Consider the following 21,381-nt stretch of genomic DNA (forward strand, 5'->3'; position numbering starts at 1 on the left):
TGCTGCACCTGACTGGGATGTCTTATCTTGAAAATGTATCTACACTTTCACCCTCTGATCTAGGTGCATTTAAATTCCCAATGACTGTCGTTTCTGTTTAAAAAAAGCAACAAAACAGAAAACACAAAATGTACAGTTCAATACAAATGCATTTAGTCCTTGTAAAGTATACAAATGCACCACTACGAACTTTAGTTCAATTCTGACTGCATTTATACTGTATGGAACTGGTCATTTAATATATTGTTGTTTCTTCCCGGGGTAATCATTTTATAATTGGCTTGAGCAGATGTTCTGCAGAAATAAAGCCAGTGACAATTGCAAACACTGTCGTAACATTTTAGCATCACATTTCAAATTTTCAGCGTGGGAAAGGTGCATTTCTAACACGAAGCCATTTGATTTGCAGCATTGTACTTTACAACTCAAATTATCTTCCTGTCATTAACAGCAGAAGTTTGGTAGTTGCATGTAATTAATCTAACCTGTGTATTGTTAGAAAGAATAATGATGTTGGAAATTGTCCAACCTTAATGTTCAACAATTTAAGGCATTCTACATGGTTGTATCTACATGTATGCTGTTATTTATTTGTTCTTGTAAGGAAAAATATAAAAACAAAATTTTGATATGGTAGGAAAAAATTAATATGTCATATTGTCATGATGAATAATCTAATCATAATTTAGATTTTTTAATTATTTCATTGCAGTTCCCTGCTTGTGGCTATTGGTGATTTTGGCTAATGAGACAAAAAAATTCAAACATGCAAACAAATTTATTACAATAGTATTTAGCGGATTTCTGTATTTGGTATACTGCTCTGCAGCTAAAATGTATTAAGTGGAAGACATTGGATCGATTCCCCGTCTCGCGATTGGTCGATAAAATGACAGCAGTAAAATTTACATTTCTTTAACACGATGTAATGTCTTTATGCAAATAAAAAGGCCTATGAGTAGCATTAATACCAAATCCGATCTCTGCAGTTATCACAAACTGGCTTAGTGCTTACTGAATATTTACGGATTCAGCTTTTTAAAACAAAACAAAAACTTTTAAAAAAGTGTTAATTGATCTATTTTAAGAACATTCAGCGAAATTTATCTGCTTTTTTAAATTCTCAGTATTATCTTATCGGAATGTTGTTGTTGTTGTTGTGGGGTTTAAAGCCATTTTTCAGCACACGATAGGCTATGCATGGCGGCCAGTATTAATGGTGGAGGAAGAACCATCGACCCACAAGAAGCTACTGGCATGCTTTCTCACATACCCACATTAGCCGAATCGGAATGTACAGATGCACTGATTTCCTTATTTCTGTTGCAGTTCCTGCAATATTCTTGAAGTATCATATGAAATTCAATAGTATTCCGACAAAAAATTTCTCCGTTTTAAAGCGGAATTCTGCTTTTCTCCTAAGTTAAATGCAGTTTTTCTTGATATAGTCGGTGGTTTTTTTTATCATTTCTGATCTGGTTTTTCAATGCTCGGTTTGGTCCCATTCCGCAATGACCCTTGTAACGTATTCATTGCATATAGCCCACGACTCTCATAAAGAGTATTCTGATTGGTCAAAAGTTTAAATTCATCCAATGGATCTTCGTATAAAGGAAAGTGATGGCAATGGAAAGAAGAAGCATGCTTGTAATAAATGGCGTCCCGAGTTGTTGAGAGAGACCATGACACAAGTTTATATAAAGATTTAAAAAACACATGGAAATGGGAATGGCTGGAGTGAAAAGTCAACGAAAATTAGTTCGTCAGTTTATAAGAAAACTGAATGCTTGAGGACTAGCATATTGTGACCTATGCAATAAATTACTGAAGTCGTTTCTTTAATGAGTTGCTAGAAACTGTCATTATATTTATCCATGGGTATGCTCACTATATATATATATATATACATACATACATACATACATGTATATCATTGCCTGATCTGCATAACACAGAAAAAAGTTAAATATCCAGTTGCTTACATTCGAAATTAACTCGGCAATGAAAGAATAAAAACAATTTGTCTATATTAAAATCTGCCATAAACTGGTTTACACACACACACACACACATACATAGTTGTGTGTATGTATGGATGTATGCATGTAATAAGAATGGTCAAAAGGGAAGAGAACAAATTTCACGATATTTCACTTGTAAAATGTGCTAAGCGACACTATTTTCATTCACAGATGATAATCATTTGTTCAAACCTCTGAGGTGGCCAGGGTGTCTTAGTAGTGCATTGATTATGTAGCACTTTGGTAGAGTAATTATAACTGTGCAGTAACGAAAATGCAGTTGTCCGCGCATTTTATACAATAATGGAATCTGCAATAAAAGAAAAAGACATATTCATGGTGTTCAATGTGTGAAATAAATATTAAGCCAGTATAAAGTGTAACTAATTTTTAAAACACAAGTTTTGTTAAGTAGCACAAATGGCACTACTGTTGTATGTAGATATACATGCATGTACGTAAGTATGAATGGGTGGATGGATGGATGCATACAAGTTGTGAATTGTTGGAGGGTGTACGGTAAGAGGTTGTGTGATTGCCTGGTTGTCTTTTGAGCCTCTGTGTGTGTCAGTAATTTTTGGACATTGGTTTTTAAACAGTTTGTAATTATCTGTCTTTGAGCTCATTAGTGTTGACATCTGTTGTGAATGAATTATGATTAGGGCTGATGTTGGGATCATCATCTGAGCTGTGGTCTGAGAGGCGATTATAGTAGTCGGAATCATAGTTCTCGGAGGAGATGTTTGAATCGGAATCATCGTCTGGGTTGATGTCATCATCACAATCAACAGACTCACGCTCATCATTGGAGTCCTCTGAATGGGCCTTAGTATTTGCGCTGGGACAAGCTGCATGCGCTTGATGGTCCATCTCCCAGCTGTCATGCCACTCCGGTACAGGAGGTAACTTAACAAAAAAATAAGTTCCTATTATTAGTGAATATATATTCCTGTAATTGTGAAAGTAATTCATGTGCAACTATTTATATGAACAAACAAACTGTAATATAACCGACGTTAAAATTATGTATGTGTTTATGTGTGCTGTAATTTGATGCGTACTATGCAACCACACCTTAACAATTCAATCTAAATTATTGAGTCATTAAAAATTAAAATGGGATGATCCCTATAGCAGACCTGCCAACCCTGACGAGTCCATCTCAGTAAGGCAGTTTATTTTTTCGCAACATTGACCAGTTTTCAGTAAGGTATAGCAAAATATCAATAACTGCTATTGTAAAGCTGGAAAACGTAATTGAAAGTTTGATGCATCGACGATAAACATTACATTCAACTAAAAGAGTTTGTAAAGTAGGCGTAAACTTTATTTACCACTAGTACAGTTAAACAGACTCTAGTTCCAAACCCTATGCAGCTCAATGGCTTGTTCCTATCTCTCAACTTCTTGGAAATTATCATTTCACTTGACGGCAATCATATCTCCCACCATGAGACATACTCAAATTGGCATGTGATGTTTAATAAACGTAAATGTGTCCTTTCCAGCTTTTATTCAAAAGAATCTGAATACTCCTTTTTATTCTTCTGTGTTGATTATTAACACTTATCTCAATCAAAATCAACAAGAGTCCTTCACAGCAACAGATGCTCCAATCAGAATCAACAAGAGTCCTTCACAGCAACAGATGCTCCAATCAAAATCAACAAGAGTCCTTCACAGCAACAGATGCTCCAATCAGAAATGCCAACTATATGATGACCTCGGTAAGAAAGTCAATGCTTTTCCCACAAGTTTGACAGTTTTCAGGAAGGAGAAACAAAATATCATGTACTGCCATTGTCATGGTGGAAAACATACATGAACAGGCCATAAGTGTGGTTCAAGACAGATGTCGGTGAATATTGTGTTCACCTCAAAAGTCTGTAAAGTTTACTTGAACCTCACTTACCTCAGTACAGTTTCACAAACTACTATTTCAAACCCTACAGAGCTCAACGTAATCCTTAAAACAATGTGGGCAGCAGCAGCGTGATCATCTTTTCTGCCACGTGAAATAATCAAATCAACATATGTGAACTAAATGTAATTAATCTTTAAAAAGAAAATACTAATTGTAAACGATGACATGAGCCTGTGTGGCACATTACTCCATCCAATGACGGGAAAATAATTTTCAAAATTCCTCACAATTGTTGGCACATATAGACATCTTTCAATAAATTAAAGTCTAGTTGCTTTAGTCGGACTATCTTATTATTGTCTATTTCCTAATAGATTCAAATTCTGACAAGAAAATAGAAGAGATGTCAAGTTCACCAACATTTATTTCAGTGGGTTGAAATGTAATGTGAGCCAATGAATATCGAAGTCAGTTTATGTTGAAGTCTGTTTCTTTAATGAAATGAATATAATATATCAATATTAAGGAAATTGATAATTTGGCTTCATTTACTCGAAGATGCTTATCATCTCCTTAACAGTTTTGAAATTCACTGCGTTCCTCGCATTCCACAAGTGAAAATCCAGGAATTAATATTCGTTGAAACGAATCGAATTCATTCTACGCCTCCGACCAAATCAGAATAGTTGGCATCGCATGATGATCGCTGTATATCGCGTAGAACTTATGCGATGGATACGTTACAGTAGGTGGTGCAGAAAATTTCTTTATGAAGTTGAACACAATGCCATTTAATATTTATTCACACACCCAACACAAATTGCATTCACAAACACTTATTGCACGAGAAAAAGAGAAAAATCTTCATTATATATTCCTTTAAGAATATGTAGGAACTTCATAAAAAAGTTTATGATCTTAAATTGACTGAAAGACTTTGGATGTTGGATCAGAAAGATTTATTTACGACAAGCTAGACAAGTCTTTCACCGACAGCCCATGTTTTAGGACCATCAATTCACAAGACGTACCAACAAGTAGTTGAGGCCATATTTGACATCAGATCAACATTTCAACCTAGCACCAAATATACATCACAAGTATTGTGTTGATACAACTATCCATGAGTATCTATAACAATATTTTCAAGATGGCTGACATACTGATGTCAGATCTGCACAATTTCATTTAGGACCAAACAGTCATTACTTGAAGTCTTTTAATGAAAATCCAATATTCATGGGTCCATCCTTGTAGAAGTAGTATTAATAACAAACTTTTAAAGATTGCTTTGTGGCACCCATATTTAAGCAAGTAGTTTAAGACAACTGATAAACGTTTGATAATAAACAATCAAACGACACAAAAGAGACCATACAGTATGCTAATTGGGTCTATGACCAGTACAGACCTGCCAACCCTAAAAAGATCATCTCAGTAAGGCAACTGATTTTTTCCTTAATATTTGACCAGTTGTCAGTAAGGTTTAACAAAGTATCATGCACTGTCACAGTTAAGTTGGAAAACGTGTATATATAAAGTTCAGTGTTTCAAACTGATGCATCAATGGTCAGGATTATGTTCATATGAAAAGTTTGTAAGGTATACATAGAAGTTATTAACCGCTAGTACAGCTGCACAAACTTCAGTCCCAAACCCTAAGCAGCCTAGTGTCATGTTGCTATCTCTCAGCCTGATGTAATTCTTCAATAATTTTTCTTCATTTCACATGAAAGCAATCATATCTCCTGCCATGCGACAAATCCAAATCGACACATGATATCCAATAAATGTGATTGTGTCCCTTCCTGCTTTTATTCAGAACAATCTGAAGATTCCTTTTTATTCTTCTGTACTGTTTATTAAAACATTTTTCAAAATCTTACTTTTCCTGTTCATCTGTTATATGTATAGGTAGCTAGGGGCCATTTTAAAAAATATGTAATCAATAATTTGATCATGTGAATGCTTGCATGGACAAATATGTGCAGTTTAAAGTGTCTGAGGTACAAGAATAAAGTTAGTTTGGTTCTATAATTCTGCTAAGAATAATTTGAAACTTGGATCCAACTCAAACCTGGACAAACCAGTTATCCAGATTTTAACAAACAATCATTTCCCAGTAATTTTCCTTTTATTCCACACGTCCATTCTGTAAGGGACATTTTTGTAAGAATTGCGGTAAAATCAAAAGGGTTGGCAGGTCTGCCAGCATAGTGAACTCAAAAATAAAATTAATAATAATAAATATGTTAACGAGAGTTTTTTCTGCAGCTAAAAATGATACTCATGGTCACTTTTCGTCCAATTTTAATGGCCATGACTAGCATTAACTACATAGGGTTACAATTAACAGACTGAATATTAGCATCAGAGAAGACAATGGGAAAACAACTAAATTTTTCAGGGTAACAAAAATAACAGCTACCTCCTCTTCTTTATTAAAGGAGGGAAGAAAATCATCTGTCTGGTCTGAGATGGAATCTTCAGTTGGGCTTGAGACAAGTGTGTCATGGTCGCAGTTTGCGAAGGGTAACTGGAATGTAAAAATGAAATGGTATTCTTTGTATATTGTATCAATGCATTGACACATTTTGATAATACGATATAAAACACCTAAATTGGTCATTTTAAGTCATATTGGTCACTTTATAAGCTATCAATACAGTTATGCACTTCAATAAATGGCGTGAACGAGGTCTTTGCAGTGTTCATCATATCAAAAAGTAACAGATTTTTCCACAAAAGTAGGTTTTTAAATATTTGTTTCAACTTCCAAAGAGTTTAGCCATTATCTGAATATAGGCAGATGCTAGCGGTGAAGTTGCCAGGGTAAATCCTCAGATGCAGACCTAATGACAATGCTGTCTTTGTATCCATTCCAGATGATTAATGAAAGCATGAATTATGAATGATTGTGATAATTAAAACACAAGTATTGTTAATCTAGATACATGTCTGACATTTTTTTGCCAGAAGGACTGGTACATTTCTAAATCTACTAGTTCTTCTAGATACAAGGGAATACTTTTTAATTTCTAGGCCTGCAAGAACAAAAAAATTAACGTCTTGTAAGGTGATCTCCAAGGTTATGGCAATTAAGGGAGATGATACCTATCCAGAATAAAACAAAAAACAAATATGAATAAAAGTACACACCACCCATACTGGTGTACGAGTGTGTTTGTGAAAGCCTTAGATTTAAAAAAAAATGTTTGATGAATTCATAGCAGCTGATCAGTGAAAAGCATCTGACCTATTTGATATGGATATTCTTGTCAATAACTAAATATTTTTCAATGTGAAAATTTTACGAAATATTGGTTGACAACATATTTAACAAAGAGAAAACTTGAAACAAATGCAGCTTTCCTAAAGAACCAATCAAATACGGCGCATCATGGGGATCAATCATGAACCTTTCAGGTTTGTAAATGATCTGCCACTAAAAATAAAGAACCATATTTATCTACCAGCCAACAAGCAGATGCCACCACTAACAGATTTCAAATATTTCAAATCAGTGTCCCTTTTGAAAGCCTTCCTTGGATTACATTCTTAATGTAAGGAAACAGGCCTGAAAATATACACATATGAGACCATGTACATTCCTACACAAATATATTGACATCACTTGTGTAGACAAACCATCAAAATGCAAGAAGACAAGGAATAGCTTTAAATTTTGTCGACTATTTCTAGAAATACTCATTATTTCTAGATATGACATTTATTTGATATTGAAATATCTGTTTCAGAACATTTTCATTTTGAAGTGCGAGATCATAATTTAAAGCTCGAATTCCATTTTAAAATGTTACCGATTTCTCCTCTCTCTCATTTTGCTGATTACTGTACTGAACTAGTACACATTTACATTGATTACCATAAGGCATTTAATTTTGTATTTACACCACCAGATGCAAAATTAGGCGATTTTCATACTGAATGACAGTCAAGATACGGAAGATGCCACACAAAGACTAAGGATGCACACATGCATACTAAAACAAACATGTTTGGTATCTGCTAATAGCTATCTAAGTGCAGTTTTAGCCACGGATGAGAATAGTGAGAGAAGAATAGGACTTCCTTCCCCTCCAAACACATAGGTCAATCCTCAAAGATTATGTGCAGTTTCAAAACAATGTGCAGTTTCAAGACAATTTAACCCAAGACAGCACAATCAATGATGATCGGTCGAGACTACTATTGCAGATTCCAGAGAAGATTATGCACAAGGAAAGTGATAATAAGAGTGACACAACTTGTGATAAAGTGGTAAACAGTCAGCTAAATAAAATTATAATACGAACTGTATGGTTGCATTTCTTGAAACTAATGGATTATGGCTGTACAGAAAATAATGCTGAACATGATCACAAAATCAAAGAACATTCAAAACAAAGACAAAAGAAAAGCATTAGCCAAAACGAAATTCAAAAACAAGTCCAATAAATCTAAAGGCTTATTTCAATTTGTTCACTGGTAATGTGATCATTATTGTAATACAAGACAAAAACAACATACGAGTAAGCGTGCAGGGTTGTTTCAACAGTTTGTAACACTGATTTAATAACATGCATGTGAATTGACAATAAAAATATGCAACTTTCTTATCTTATTATTACTCACGCAATAAAAGTTGATTGCAACTCTTGCTTCGCCCACCTCCTGCGCTGGTGTTGAGCGTCCTGCAAGGAGGTCGTTGCTGTAATTGACTGTGTCAGGATTTCTGGAATGAAAAATGTAGTTAAATTGTACATTTGAGGAATTTGGTATTTAAGCTTTAATCTTTCATATGCCTGTAATAATAGTGTTGTTAAAACAAAGGAACACAAGTCTGAATTGCAGGAAAAGTGCATTTCAGAGTCGTGATCTTCTACCTTTTAAGCTGGCTAACAGTTCTTTTATAATTATACATTTGTTGAATGATATGTTCTGAAATTGTTATATTGTGCCAGTTTGGTCCAAAAGATGCTCAATGGAAGTACAACTTTTTTAAAGTATGCAAGAACAAAATCACCAACTGGATTTTTTTCCCCAAAGAACTTCAGGATTAATAAATTTAATTACCTTTTAATTTGGAGAAGTTCCTGAGGCAGCTTGTTATTTATTCAAGAACTTATTTATTCCAGGACAATCTTAAATGATATGTGATGACTAGTTTTGAACAGGAGCCAATTTGGAATGGAAATGTCCCTGGTGAAGTCTTAGGCAGCATTCCACAGTTTTATATTTTGCATAGGGTTAGATTTTTTAAAGCATAAGTATTTTCCAGGATTTCCTCACTGGTTATACTGGCTATTTAATAAAGACTCTGTATATCTTGCAATTGTGGGTATTTATGATAAGCAGATATCCCAAAATCTTCCACATATGCCTTCCTATAAGTTTCAAAACTGCCTGGGATACACCCATGACCTGTCTGACAAAGGACTGTCCATTGTACTATAGAAGAAAACAGGGTAAATAACTTCTAAAACCTTCGTTCCTTATCTGACTTTTGAAGGCACACAGCCATATATGGCTTATTTTACTCCTGATATACATTTCTATTCATAAAGCCATCACTGACTTTTCTGTGTTGCAACAATACTGATGTTACGGACTCTGAAACGTAAATATAATTTTTTTCCTGCGGGGACAAAGTTACACTAGAGTGCAACCTGCTTTGTTTACTTACAGTGCATTTGTATACAATACATACCTTCATCAATCTGAGAACAGAGGTAAACAAAAAATGAAGTTCGCATTATCATTAACTCGATTTAACTTTAGGAATCCGGATCCAAAGGGGAAGTCCAAATAGTTCATATACAAGAGAGCAGAGTATGCTTGGCTCAAAATGTAAAAGCATGAACCTGATGCATCAATGTTATTGAAGTATTACCTTTTGAGCCAATCAAATTTTGCAATTAAAGTGTGGCTTAGAGTATCTGTGGGCATCCGAGGTGATTTGTTAACTTGGTACGATTTTTCCTTCATCGGGATATTGCTGTTTTTCAACATCAAGCTCGCGTCAGTCATATGTGGTTTCAGGGTTAGTAAAAGATCGACGAAATCTTCAAATTTGATCCTTTTAATGGGTGAAATGGCTTGGGTGTGTGTTTAAATATTAAATGGCATTGTGAGCAACATTTAAACCATATTAACATTTTGGAAAATTGTATATTTTGCCCTCCATTGCGATTGAACTTTAAACTGAGTGCACAAGAACATCTTCAACGTGGAGAAGGCAGTGTGTGTGTGATTTATATTTGTTTTTGTAGCTTTAACAATGTTTCAGTCATATCGCTATGTTGTCTGCAGTGTGACAGTTTTATAGTGATGTATAGCACTGGGGCATCATGCTGCAGACACGTGGCATGATGTCCCACCCAGTCACATTATCCTGATACCAGGATGACCAGTCCTAACACTAACCTCTTAATGCTGAGCGCTAAGCGAGGCAGCTGTTAGTACCATTTTTGTAAGTTTTTGGTATGACTCAGCAGGGGTACATTGATACATAGGGTACTGATCCAGTTTGTTTGTTTAACATATATTCATCCCAATGTGCATACACATGTGGAAGTTTGTTTTCGTAAATAATTTTTAATATATCCGAGTAATGGCCATTACAGGAATAATAGACATAATTTAAGAATTTGAATCCTCAAACCACTAGGCCACCGGAGCGGTGAAAAGGCAGTGACAGACAACATACCAAAGTAGTACCTGCATATAATCACTGCCAAGGACGAGTCAGAAATAGTGAATTTGGTGCATCAGGTATGTATTTGGCTGTGAAAATGAAACAAATATTGAAGAAAATGGCCAAGTCCATTTTTTATTTCAAAGTTACCAGTGCCAAATTTCGACATTAAAAATGCCATGTCTGATTACATAGTGTAACAAAGTAGCTGTGTACCTACATCCATTTGTTCTCTTGTTTGAATTAAGTCCTATATTTCCCAGTCTGCATATTTGCTTTTAACGTTGTCTTTAAGCAATACTTTAGAAAATTGTCTGAGTTGTATACATGTACTAAATACACATTTGGTTTGTATATACAAATTATATTCATGTATTTTCCCCAAACATATAGGAATGCAGATGTGCAAGATTTTGGATATCTGCTTTGCATATTTACCCACAATTCCATGCAAACCATTATCAAATGATCACAGGGTATGTTGAAGAAAAAAAAGTTTTGATCTGGTCAAATGTCAATTTCCCAAAACATGTAGGAGATATCCATACATTACTTGCGCTATGAATTTTACTTTCGCTTTTCTTTGCAGACTATAGTTATTGTCCACCTTTTTACCATAAACAAGTGTACCCAACTACCAAAAGAAGAAAGCAAAAAGCATCAATAATATAAAAAAATGCAAACACATTAGTCATTTCACCAATTTGTTAATTCTAACATGATTGTTGCCAAGGTGTCACAAACATAGCTGACTTTTTGGCGCTTTTAAACGGTAGCTTCTTTTGAAAAAAGATTGCCGAATTTGCTTGATCCAGTCCTTGTATTCAAACAACAGATGTGATGTTCACCATCACTGATAATCTCAATAATTCTGGAAATTTTATAGTTATAACTTGTATGCCGTTGAACATGTGTATAAGAGGTTTCTTTCTTTTATTTGTTCAGTTTCCTTTAGAAATATTATAAGTATACAAATGGATGCAGATGACGGCTTTTGCTGATATAGACTATTCCAGAAACAAGAAATGGACACTGATCACTCTCTCTCTTTGTTAACATCCAGATATTCTGTTTGCATTGAAACGTGATTAATTTGACAGTGTTAGGGGTCAATTGATGAGAGATCCAACCTTTTCTTTTTACCAAAACAACCAGGAACAAACAAAAAATTCCATAATTAAAAAAACTGAAAATACAATATTGTTTTGTGACATACAGCAGGGATCGTCCTGGGCTTCGCCAATGTCGCAAATTGCGATTTTTTTTCCTTATTGGCGACAAAAATATCCCATCTGGCGATTTTTTTGGCGACAGACTTTTTGGTTATTTAATTTGTATATACAATCATGGATTTTGACTGGATAAATTAAAAGGAGAATGAAAGGAAGCCACAAACTTTACTAAGCAATGCATTGGAATCAATCTGTTACACAAACGATCCTTTGTTCGTATTGACAACCCCATCTTTACAGTGCATTGTTACATCATAATCTGCTTATGCTGACATCTGGGCTGAGTACTGTATGCTGTGTTACAGTCAATCATGCTACCGCACTATACCTACAACTGACCGACTTCTGAAGACGCGAATAGAACAAATACAATTAATTGAATGGCTAATCCTTCTGTTGTTTTTTTTTTTTACACATACCAATGCAATAGTTTTGCTGAACCTTCATAGAAAACTGATAATCAATGAAGTACCGACTATTGCGTATAAATACAAAGCAAATGGAAAAAATCTCAATCACAATTATATCTGTCGCCAGTGCAGCATTTTACTCATTGATCTTTTTCTTTTGCCATCAATCCGTGTTATGACTGCAGAGACTTAGACTCCGCAACAAGAAATAGCAAAAAAAAAAAAAAAACAGTTTTGCGTTTTGCATAATTAATAATAATTATTTATTTAACAAAATACAGGAGTGAAAGAATTCCTAAATTGGGTGTGAATTTATGCTTATATATACGGTCCAATATTGCCAGGTGTTGACTCATGTAAGTTTCATTCGTGGGAATGGAGATCCTAGTTTGCTTGTCGAGAAAATTTATACAGCATTCAGTGATCATTCTTGGGATTTAGGAATCAATTGACTTCAAGCTTTGTGAAGCTAGCCATAAGGGGGAGAGGGGGGTGGGGGCTGCCGAGAGACTACTGGTGTCACCTGTCAGCACTGTTGACTGTGAACGTGGATTCAGTAAGATGAACCTCATAAAAACTGACATCAGAAATAAACTCTGCATTTCATCTCTCGAGAATTTAATGAGAATCAGCATGTACAGATGTGAAAAATTAGACTTTGAAACTGCATTCAACAAGTTGGCAGCCCTAAAATCGCGACGGATCTTCATATAACACTTTGTAACATTTTGTTAATGCTTATTGTAATTAGAGTATTAACTAACCCATCTTTTGTAATTTTCATTGCCTGTTACATTAATAGACTAAATTAACACTTCAAAAAATGTACACTACTTGTTCTGGCGACACTTTTTGAAAATTGGCGACAAAATATTGAGGTTGGCGATTTTTTTGGCGACAGCTTTTTAAAAGCCAGGACTAGCCCTGCATACATGTTAATTATGCTTGATCTCTAAGGAGTCTGACGTGATGTTGTATGATTCAGTTATAAGAGGTATACATGCATAACAAAACTGTCCACAAGATTTGTTTTCAAGGAAAATAAAATTCCATATACTGACAGAGGTCTCTGAAACGCTTAATCATGCGTATCTGGACGCCAATTTTTTATATGGGATGCAGAAAATCGCTTATGCAGGAGCCCTCCATATGCATGTAGTAGGTGGGCACCAAAATTCAAGACTTGTCAGTCCTGCTTCAGCCACCTGCTTAGTGGGAAAATGTGTTGATCAATTAGCTGTGCTGATATTTACAATGACAAAATTCAGTAGCTGAAAGACCCCATTGATGTACAAGTTGCCATTATAAGAGTATATCAAAAGAACGTGATGCCATAGCTGGACGGCAAGTTCAATGACTTTGACTGGTGGCTAGGTGGGAAAATATACTGATATTTACAATGACAGAATTCAGCGGCTGAAAGACCCCCTGATGTACATGTTGCCTTTATAAGAGTACCTCAAACAATGTGATGCAATAATTGTGCAGCAAGTTCAAAGACTTTGACTGGCAGCTGGGTGGAAAAATATCAATATTTACAGTGACTGAAGTCAGAGGCAGAAGGACCCAGAGATTACATGTGGCTATTTATAAGAGTATATAAAAAAACAACCTTGGCTTTCACTGCTGTGTTCATTTCCCAGTGTAGCAGAATAAATAGTGCACGTGACCTCGGAATAAAGACATGTTTGAAACTCAGACAAAACACCATTCACAAACTTGGATAAGTATTTTGTGGTTTAACCGCAAACTGGTGAAGATTGTAATGAGCTTCAAAAGAGTGTTAAAGTTGCGGTAAGTGACAGTTCGGACAGTAGGAGAGAGTAACCAACTGTGCGTTATCTTGCTTAGTGCTTGAAATTGGATTGGCAAAATTCAGCCTCAGTCTGATGGACAAACTGTGTTATAAAGAATGTAGAAATTAAATTAAACCAATAGTTCTTCTAATTTGCATAGTTTTCTGGGAGGTGACTGCAACTTTTGCTGGTGGGACTTCTATTTTTACCAAAATGGGAGTCATGTAATCCTAGTTTTAAAATCCTAGCGAGAGCTATTGAGAGCATTCATTTATAAATAAAATGGGGTAAATTATTGGTGCCATAATTGGTGGCAAGATATTGTTGAACAAACAAAACATATTTTCACTATCAATTTCTAGCAGCATTTCAAATATGCTTTATAGTCTTGAGATTATTTCTAATTTACAATTTATTTGAGTAAAGCATCAAAAGTAGGTTAGTGACTGTTTAATCATTTAAGAAACCATGTTTCCAACCGTCTTCTCTTTAAACAACATAGATAACATACGAGAAATATCACAGTCTTCAACTAGTTTGGATTTGAAAAATAATAAAATTGAAAGTCGCTGTCTGAACTGTGCCTTTCACAACAGTTAATTCATCTGGAGATTCACACTGACGATAACACCTACATTTGAGATACTGCTGAATAGCAACAGAAGTAAAAGGTGCACAATATGAAAATAAAAAATTTAAACGCCCTGGGGTAACAAGTACAAGTGAATAATATTAACTGGTGATTTGACGAATATTTGTCTAGGATACATTGCAACAATCATTTTCTGACGGCTCAGAAATAAAAGCAAACAGATGAAACAACACACAAAATGTGATGCAGACGTGTGCACAGATGTGAGAGCACCATTTATCTTCTTTTAGTACTTTTTTCATTATTTTCTACAAAGTAAATATTGCTGTTATGATCATTTCATGTCTGTAACGATGATACTTCACACTGAAAGTTATTTTTGGCAAACTCTTTGTACGTGTTGTATGTGCTTGGAATAAAATATCTTATACTTTCAGTACAGTAATCAAATTGCAATTGACAATAATAGTTTAGTACCATTTATTTACATTATTTTCATCGCTTTCTATGTGGTATGTACAATTCTTAAATATTCATTTTTCATGTTTTAAATTCTGAGATGATGAGCAATACAAATCTGCTATTTTAATAGACCATGTTTTTATTCATACACAATAAAATGAGCTGAGTGGTTAAACAATAATAACAGCTTATGTGCACTATTGCAAACAATCATAATATACCAAGTTGTACTGACCGATCAATCCGTTTTTTTCACGTGAAGTCACAAAACGTGTGCACTTCCATATTCGCCATAATGATTCCCTAGTCATGCAAACCGAAACAAAAAAACATTGGCCCAACCATACAATTATGAAGGCATGTATAATTATGTGCATAAAGATATCTTAATACACCACGATCTATTGTGTATGTCAACTGTTCGAGACCGAATTAATGACTTTGTCCCTAATTTCTTCAATTAAACACCGACATTTCAGTCATCTTTGTTATTCTTTCATAAACAAATAGATCCATCAATAAACAAATGCATAAACAAATGGAGACACAAACAAGTACAAAATGTAATGATTTTCAATTTTCATGGGCTGAAATCAGTAATTTCCTTATTGTTCAAGTTAAAAAGTCAATCATTAATATGTAATTTCATATTTCTATAAGCATTTCAAGAATACTCGATTCTGACATTGGACACAAAAATGTGTTCCGTTAGGCACATGCTTCATTTTAATACAAGGGTTCCAGCCCAAGTTAGAAAAAGATTTAAAACCTTTTCCAGACCATAAAATAAAAAATTCCATACCTAACCATGTGACAAGTTTATTAACCTAATCAGTAATGATAGCAACAGGGGGTGAAATTTTTAGAGTGCGAGGAACTGGCAGAGTTCTCATGAAACATATGATTATTTTATTTTTTAAATAAAGTGATATTTACAGATCAACTGTTTGTACTTTATAATATCAATATTCAGAATAGATTCATATTCACAATATATGCCATGAAGTGTTTTCTTTTCTTCAAATAATTTAAATTTAACCTCTTTCTACATATACTAAACAGTAAAATTTTAACTTAAATAGGCTGACCAATGCCTTTAGATATCACGTGTCATTTATAAATACAAGTCCGATCCTAACCTCGAAAATATATTACACTAAAACAAAACTTTACCCAACGTTTTTAAAACAATTAGTATAATAAAAACGTGTGTATCATCTCATTCCTTGGTATAAATGTTCGCTTTGCCATAAAATTTGTTTATAAACTCAATGCCGTATTATTGCCATTATTTACATTTTTATAAACCCACATGCAGGGAACAGTTACTGTTCTTGCTAGCAAAAGATAGGTCCAAGAATACCAAATCAAATAAAAACCAACACAATTAAAATCAATACTCACTAGCACAACACAAATCTTAAAATTACAGAAATAATCCATGAAATGGAAAAGATATATTAATCATCAACAAGTCAGCAAACACCAGTCAGAACTGCGTGGCCTTCTTACACGAATTTATTAGTTATACTCTGTAACTCGCCTTAAGATGTTGCGTTCTACAGTGACAAGCAGAGCGCTCCAGCAACAGCAGTCATGTTTCTGGAACAACAAATATTTATGACTTTTTCCAGACTTTGTAGTCATTTTAAAATCTTTCCAGACCTTTTCAAGGCCTGGAAAAGCAATTTTCAAATTTAACACTTTTTCCAGAATTCCAGACACGTGCTGGAACCCTTTTCCAGAATTCCAGACCCGTGCTGGAACCCTGTAATACACTGAAGATGAAACATCTTTGAACAGTTCTTGGTTTGATTCAGTATCCTCCTCAGTTAATGATGTGCACCACAAATATAAGAATTGACTGTATTAATTATAACTGGTTTGTCCGCTGTCTTTGGCACAAGCTATGAAGTTCCATATCTGATATTGTATTCCGAAGATCGTTGTTAAGAAATAATCGTTCAAGATGACAATTTTGGGGACATGATACAAGATAATTTAAGGAAAAAATAAACATCAACCATACTATTGCCTGTCAGTGATAACTGCATTTCTGTTTAGTAGTAATATGCGCGATTATTATATATGCTCATTTTTCTCCATTAACTTTACATTCTCATAATCCTTCAGGATTTTATGATATTGCACTCGCGCGAGCTTCATATTGCATTGACATGTGCCCAATAGTGTATTAGGAACTACTTTGTAAACAAATCATGTACACTCACGTTTTGATTGATTAAATTTGTTTCTGAACGAAATACAGCAGATGCTTCGTGGGCTGCCACATGCAAGCTGCTTTGCCACATTCCGCGTTAACTTTATTGAAACAATGTTTCAGATTTAGGCAGGCAATAGAAGCCAGATTTCATACAATTGCTGGTTCCCTACAAACATGCAAGTGACGAGGCATAAACTGTCTTCTTTAGCTGATAATAAGAATGGCATAAAATATACTTAGTTTTACATATTTTCCTCAAAATGCACTTTCTTAGTTCTGCAAATCCGAATTACATGAGCCATGATGAGTTCTCACGCTTGACTACACATTTTGAAATTGTTCTGTAATTTCGACTATATTCCACGTGCAATTATATCCTCCTTACTGCACTCAAAATGAAAGAAACATATTCCATAGCGTCTTTTTGATAATTACAATTGAAAGACTTCATATTTCTCCCACATTATGATTTCAAACATTCAACGACAGAACAGAAACACTTGCAGATATCAACACGCTGCTCCCTAATGCTGAAATCCAATGTACTTCATGTGGAATTGGCACAGATAAATCCATTCCATAATCACAAAATTTTGTAGAATCAACAAAAAATACCACAATCCATTCATTCCAGATCAAATGGAAAAGTTGTTGCAATGTGCATTCATTCACAACATGAATCCAAATTTCAATTTTAAGTAGAACAAAACGCCATTTTCTTTCTAAAGTTATGTGCGAATATAATTAATAATGTTGTTGTGTAATGATGAATCTGCGTTTGTGTATTTAGTTTGGAATACAGCATGCATTCAGTTATTGTTTTTTTGCAGTACATTTTTGTTTTATTAATTAAGCCTTAGGCAGAAAAAGAAAATGAGCAGAAAATAAAAAGGTTACTGCATTTATATGGGAAAACATGAACTCATTTTTTCGGATGGATATACTGCACTCCAAAGGTTGTGCAGTATTTCCATCCGAAAAACTCGTTCATATTTTCCCATACAAATTCAGTAACCTATAATTATGGTTCAACTTCAATATTCCGTCTTTCGATTTAAGCCTGGTTATTTCCAGCTTTATTTTATCTTTCGTGCTATAAGGGCTCTTAATTTCATTTATAATCTGTGTATCATTTCTGTTAATCCTTATCGAAGATTAAATCGAATTTTTATCTTGAATATACGTGATGACTGATGGTATAACGGTACCAATTGCGCAAGTTCAGGTGGGAGGAGCTTAAGGTGCAGGGAACATTGCATTCAGAAATAAAGAACAACACTAGCTGTAATTGGTGCATTATGTAAGAGTTGTACTTTCTGTTAAGCTTAAAAAAGTTCAGCCTCCCGGCAACAAGTGAAATTATGTTAATTTCTATCTAGATCATATTTTGTATTTTTTATGATTTTTTTTTTAAATGTGGCACACATGGCTGAAACCGAGTCTGTTGTGACTAGATAACTCTTACCCCTGTCTAGTTCCAGCAGAGTTATCTCTCTTAAATACAATGGAATACCTGGATTTGTCCTTGTCAAATTGACAATCTCTATGACACTGTGTGACATGCATGCTCAAGTAGGATAGAAAGTATATTTATTTCACAAAACATCAGCATTGAGGTATATGGAAAAACAATTGGTACCGTGATACCTGATGTTGAGAACGGGTTGACAGGGACTCAAAATGGCGGCGCAAGGTGCGCGCGTTGCATTGTGGGTATTTGTGTACCGAATCGTGACATCTGTAAAAACAACCCATACAAGCAGATGCTTGCCAAACGTGATTTACGCAGATATCCAGCTTAGAATTTCGATGATTATGTCTTAATTTACGTCCTAGTACCAGAGTTATCATCCCCTAAATAAGTGTCCTCCAACATCAAAGTAACAATTATAAAAACGACTAAGCATAATCTTATAAACACACGAGTCGGACGTTTTATCAATAGAGTACGATGAAATCTCTGACAACACGAAATTACCTTATTGGTACTATAAACTAATAATAAGGTGATTTCGTGTTGTCAGAGAGTTCATCGCACTGTTACGTGTTTAAGCTCTCATAAACAGTAACAAGAAAAAAGTCACGCTTCCTTACCTTTCTTCTGATCCGGACATTCTAGAACATTCTGCGTGCGTTGTGGTACGTTATATAGGCCCGAACCACGTGACGACTCTGACGTAAGGGATCGATGAAATGGTACTGTTAAAATGTTTTAACCACAGGTGCTCGTATAGTTGCTTACAATCGACCGGTCATACATGTACAATATAATGAATACAAAGGAGGACACTTCTCTCCTTTCTAGCGCGACCCATTTAAGAATAAACGCTGTTATTTCAAGCCACATTTCGCGTAACGTAATAAATTTGGTACCGATATTTAGCTCAGGCATTCGACTGTGCATCCCTCTCAAAAGTTTGACTAAATATCATATCTTTAAGGAATGCCTAATCATTTTCCCACGGTACCGCTCGACATGTATCTGATCGCGCCCGCTTAATGTTCAAGAACAACGCGCTGAATGGAATACTGCACTTTCACTGGCCAACCGAAAATGACGTACGCGCCTATTTATAAGTTATTCCTGGAAATTTAAATTACTCGATTGTAAAGAAGAAGCAGACAAAAAAAAATGACGGAATCACACATTGTTTTATGGTAAGAATGATCAAAATGTGAAGATCATCTTTTGTTTTAAATGTATTAAACAACAAAGATCATAACTGGTTGCAAACACACACACACACACACACACACACACACACATATATATAAATAATCCTCATGAAAGTGATCTATAATTGTTGTCATAAATATCTGTCAATAATAGAAAATGTAAATAAAAGAAAACCTCTCCATTTCTGAAAAATCTCTGCAGATTGCCCAAAGCACCCTTTCAGACTTGAGATTTAAAGCATGCGTTGATACATGTATCATTGTATATGAAAATTCATCATGAGAATACACTTCCTTTCCTCTAAATACAGTGACATGCATCAGTTTAGTCCTAATCATTTCTGTTATAAATTATGTGAATGTTTTCAGCATTTGTTTGCAGAATGCAACAAAAATATCCATGCATTCTGAAACAGATACTGCAGTGTTGGGCTTCAATATATCATTAACTAATTATATGAGAACATTTACAACATGTATTTTACAGATTTCTAAAATTGTAATTATTTGGTACCAAATGTAGGGTGGTTTGAGAAATTTAGCATTCCTATAGGTATTCCAGCTTGACTGGGGCAGTGTTAGAATTGCTTTCCTAGTAACTGCATGTCTAAAATGTTAAGATTTTAAGCATAATATCTTTACATTATTCATTGTTTATAAATTTTTCCCTTAGTACACTAGATTGCCAAAGTTTAATTGTCACTGAGGCATTTCATGAGGGTCTTGGGTGCATGATCACAACTCAATCTCTGTTTTGAAGAAAATATATTATTATAGTTTTTTTTAAAGATTACACAGGGGCAGAAGATATTGTCGCAGCCCATGTACCATTCTGTCAATCCATCATTCTATTAATAAATGTAATATCCTTTAACACTGCTGAATATAATGGCATGACACTATGGAATATGATTGATGTTCATCAGAAATGTTCATAAACGTTTTAGAATTTGATATTATCTCTTATGTGGAGAAAAGTGGATAGCACACTGTTTTTCAGTATCTTCAAATTTGTCTGCATCATAATTGAGAGCCATTATATTTCCTATATAATGAATTTTAGGATAACAATGTGTAAATACATTTTCCTCCTACATTCATAATGTTGCAAGTTCTAATTAACTTCATATTGTAATATACTGAATGCATGTAGGTCATAAATATGATCCAAACACTATATACATATTTCCATAGCATGAAGTTACTCCCATTGACATAGCTGGGAAGCACAGGGATTTGCAATTATGAGAAATATTGAAAATGCTAGTGCACTTATTGGTAGTACTCGAACTAATAAATAATGACATTGCCAATATTATTCCTTTATGACGTCACCTGAAAGTCTACAGTCTGGACATATCCATTCCTCCTCCTGAAGCTCCTGTTCATCCCCGAGCAAACCAATGC

At 34.6% G+C, this 21,381-nt stretch overlaps 1 protein-coding gene across 1 annotated transcript; it reads right to left on the reverse strand.

Moving 5' to 3' along the window:
• Window positions 1-759: 759 nt before the first annotated feature.
• Window positions 760-19,533, reverse strand: LOC149786953 (uncharacterized). Its single transcript, XM_089977504.1, has 4 exons — window positions 19,393-19,533; window positions 8,521-8,620; window positions 6,314-6,421; window positions 760-2,927 (listed from the first exon to the last, which is right to left on the reverse strand). The coding sequence occupies exons 1-4, from the start codon at window positions 19,410-19,412 to the stop codon at window positions 2,628-2,630; spliced, it is 528 nt and encodes a 175-aa protein (XP_089833630.1). The 5' UTR covers window positions 19,413-19,533; the 3' UTR covers window positions 760-2,627.
• Between the last annotated feature and the right edge of the window lie 1,848 nt (window positions 19,534-21,381).

Source organism: Sinohyriopsis cumingii, chromosome 12 (assembly GCF_028554795.1).
Source record: "Sinohyriopsis cumingii isolate HCF-2022 chromosome 12, ASM2855479v2, whole genome shotgun sequence".
Lineage (NCBI taxonomy): Eukaryota > Metazoa > Mollusca > Bivalvia > Unionida > Unionidae > Sinohyriopsis > Sinohyriopsis cumingii.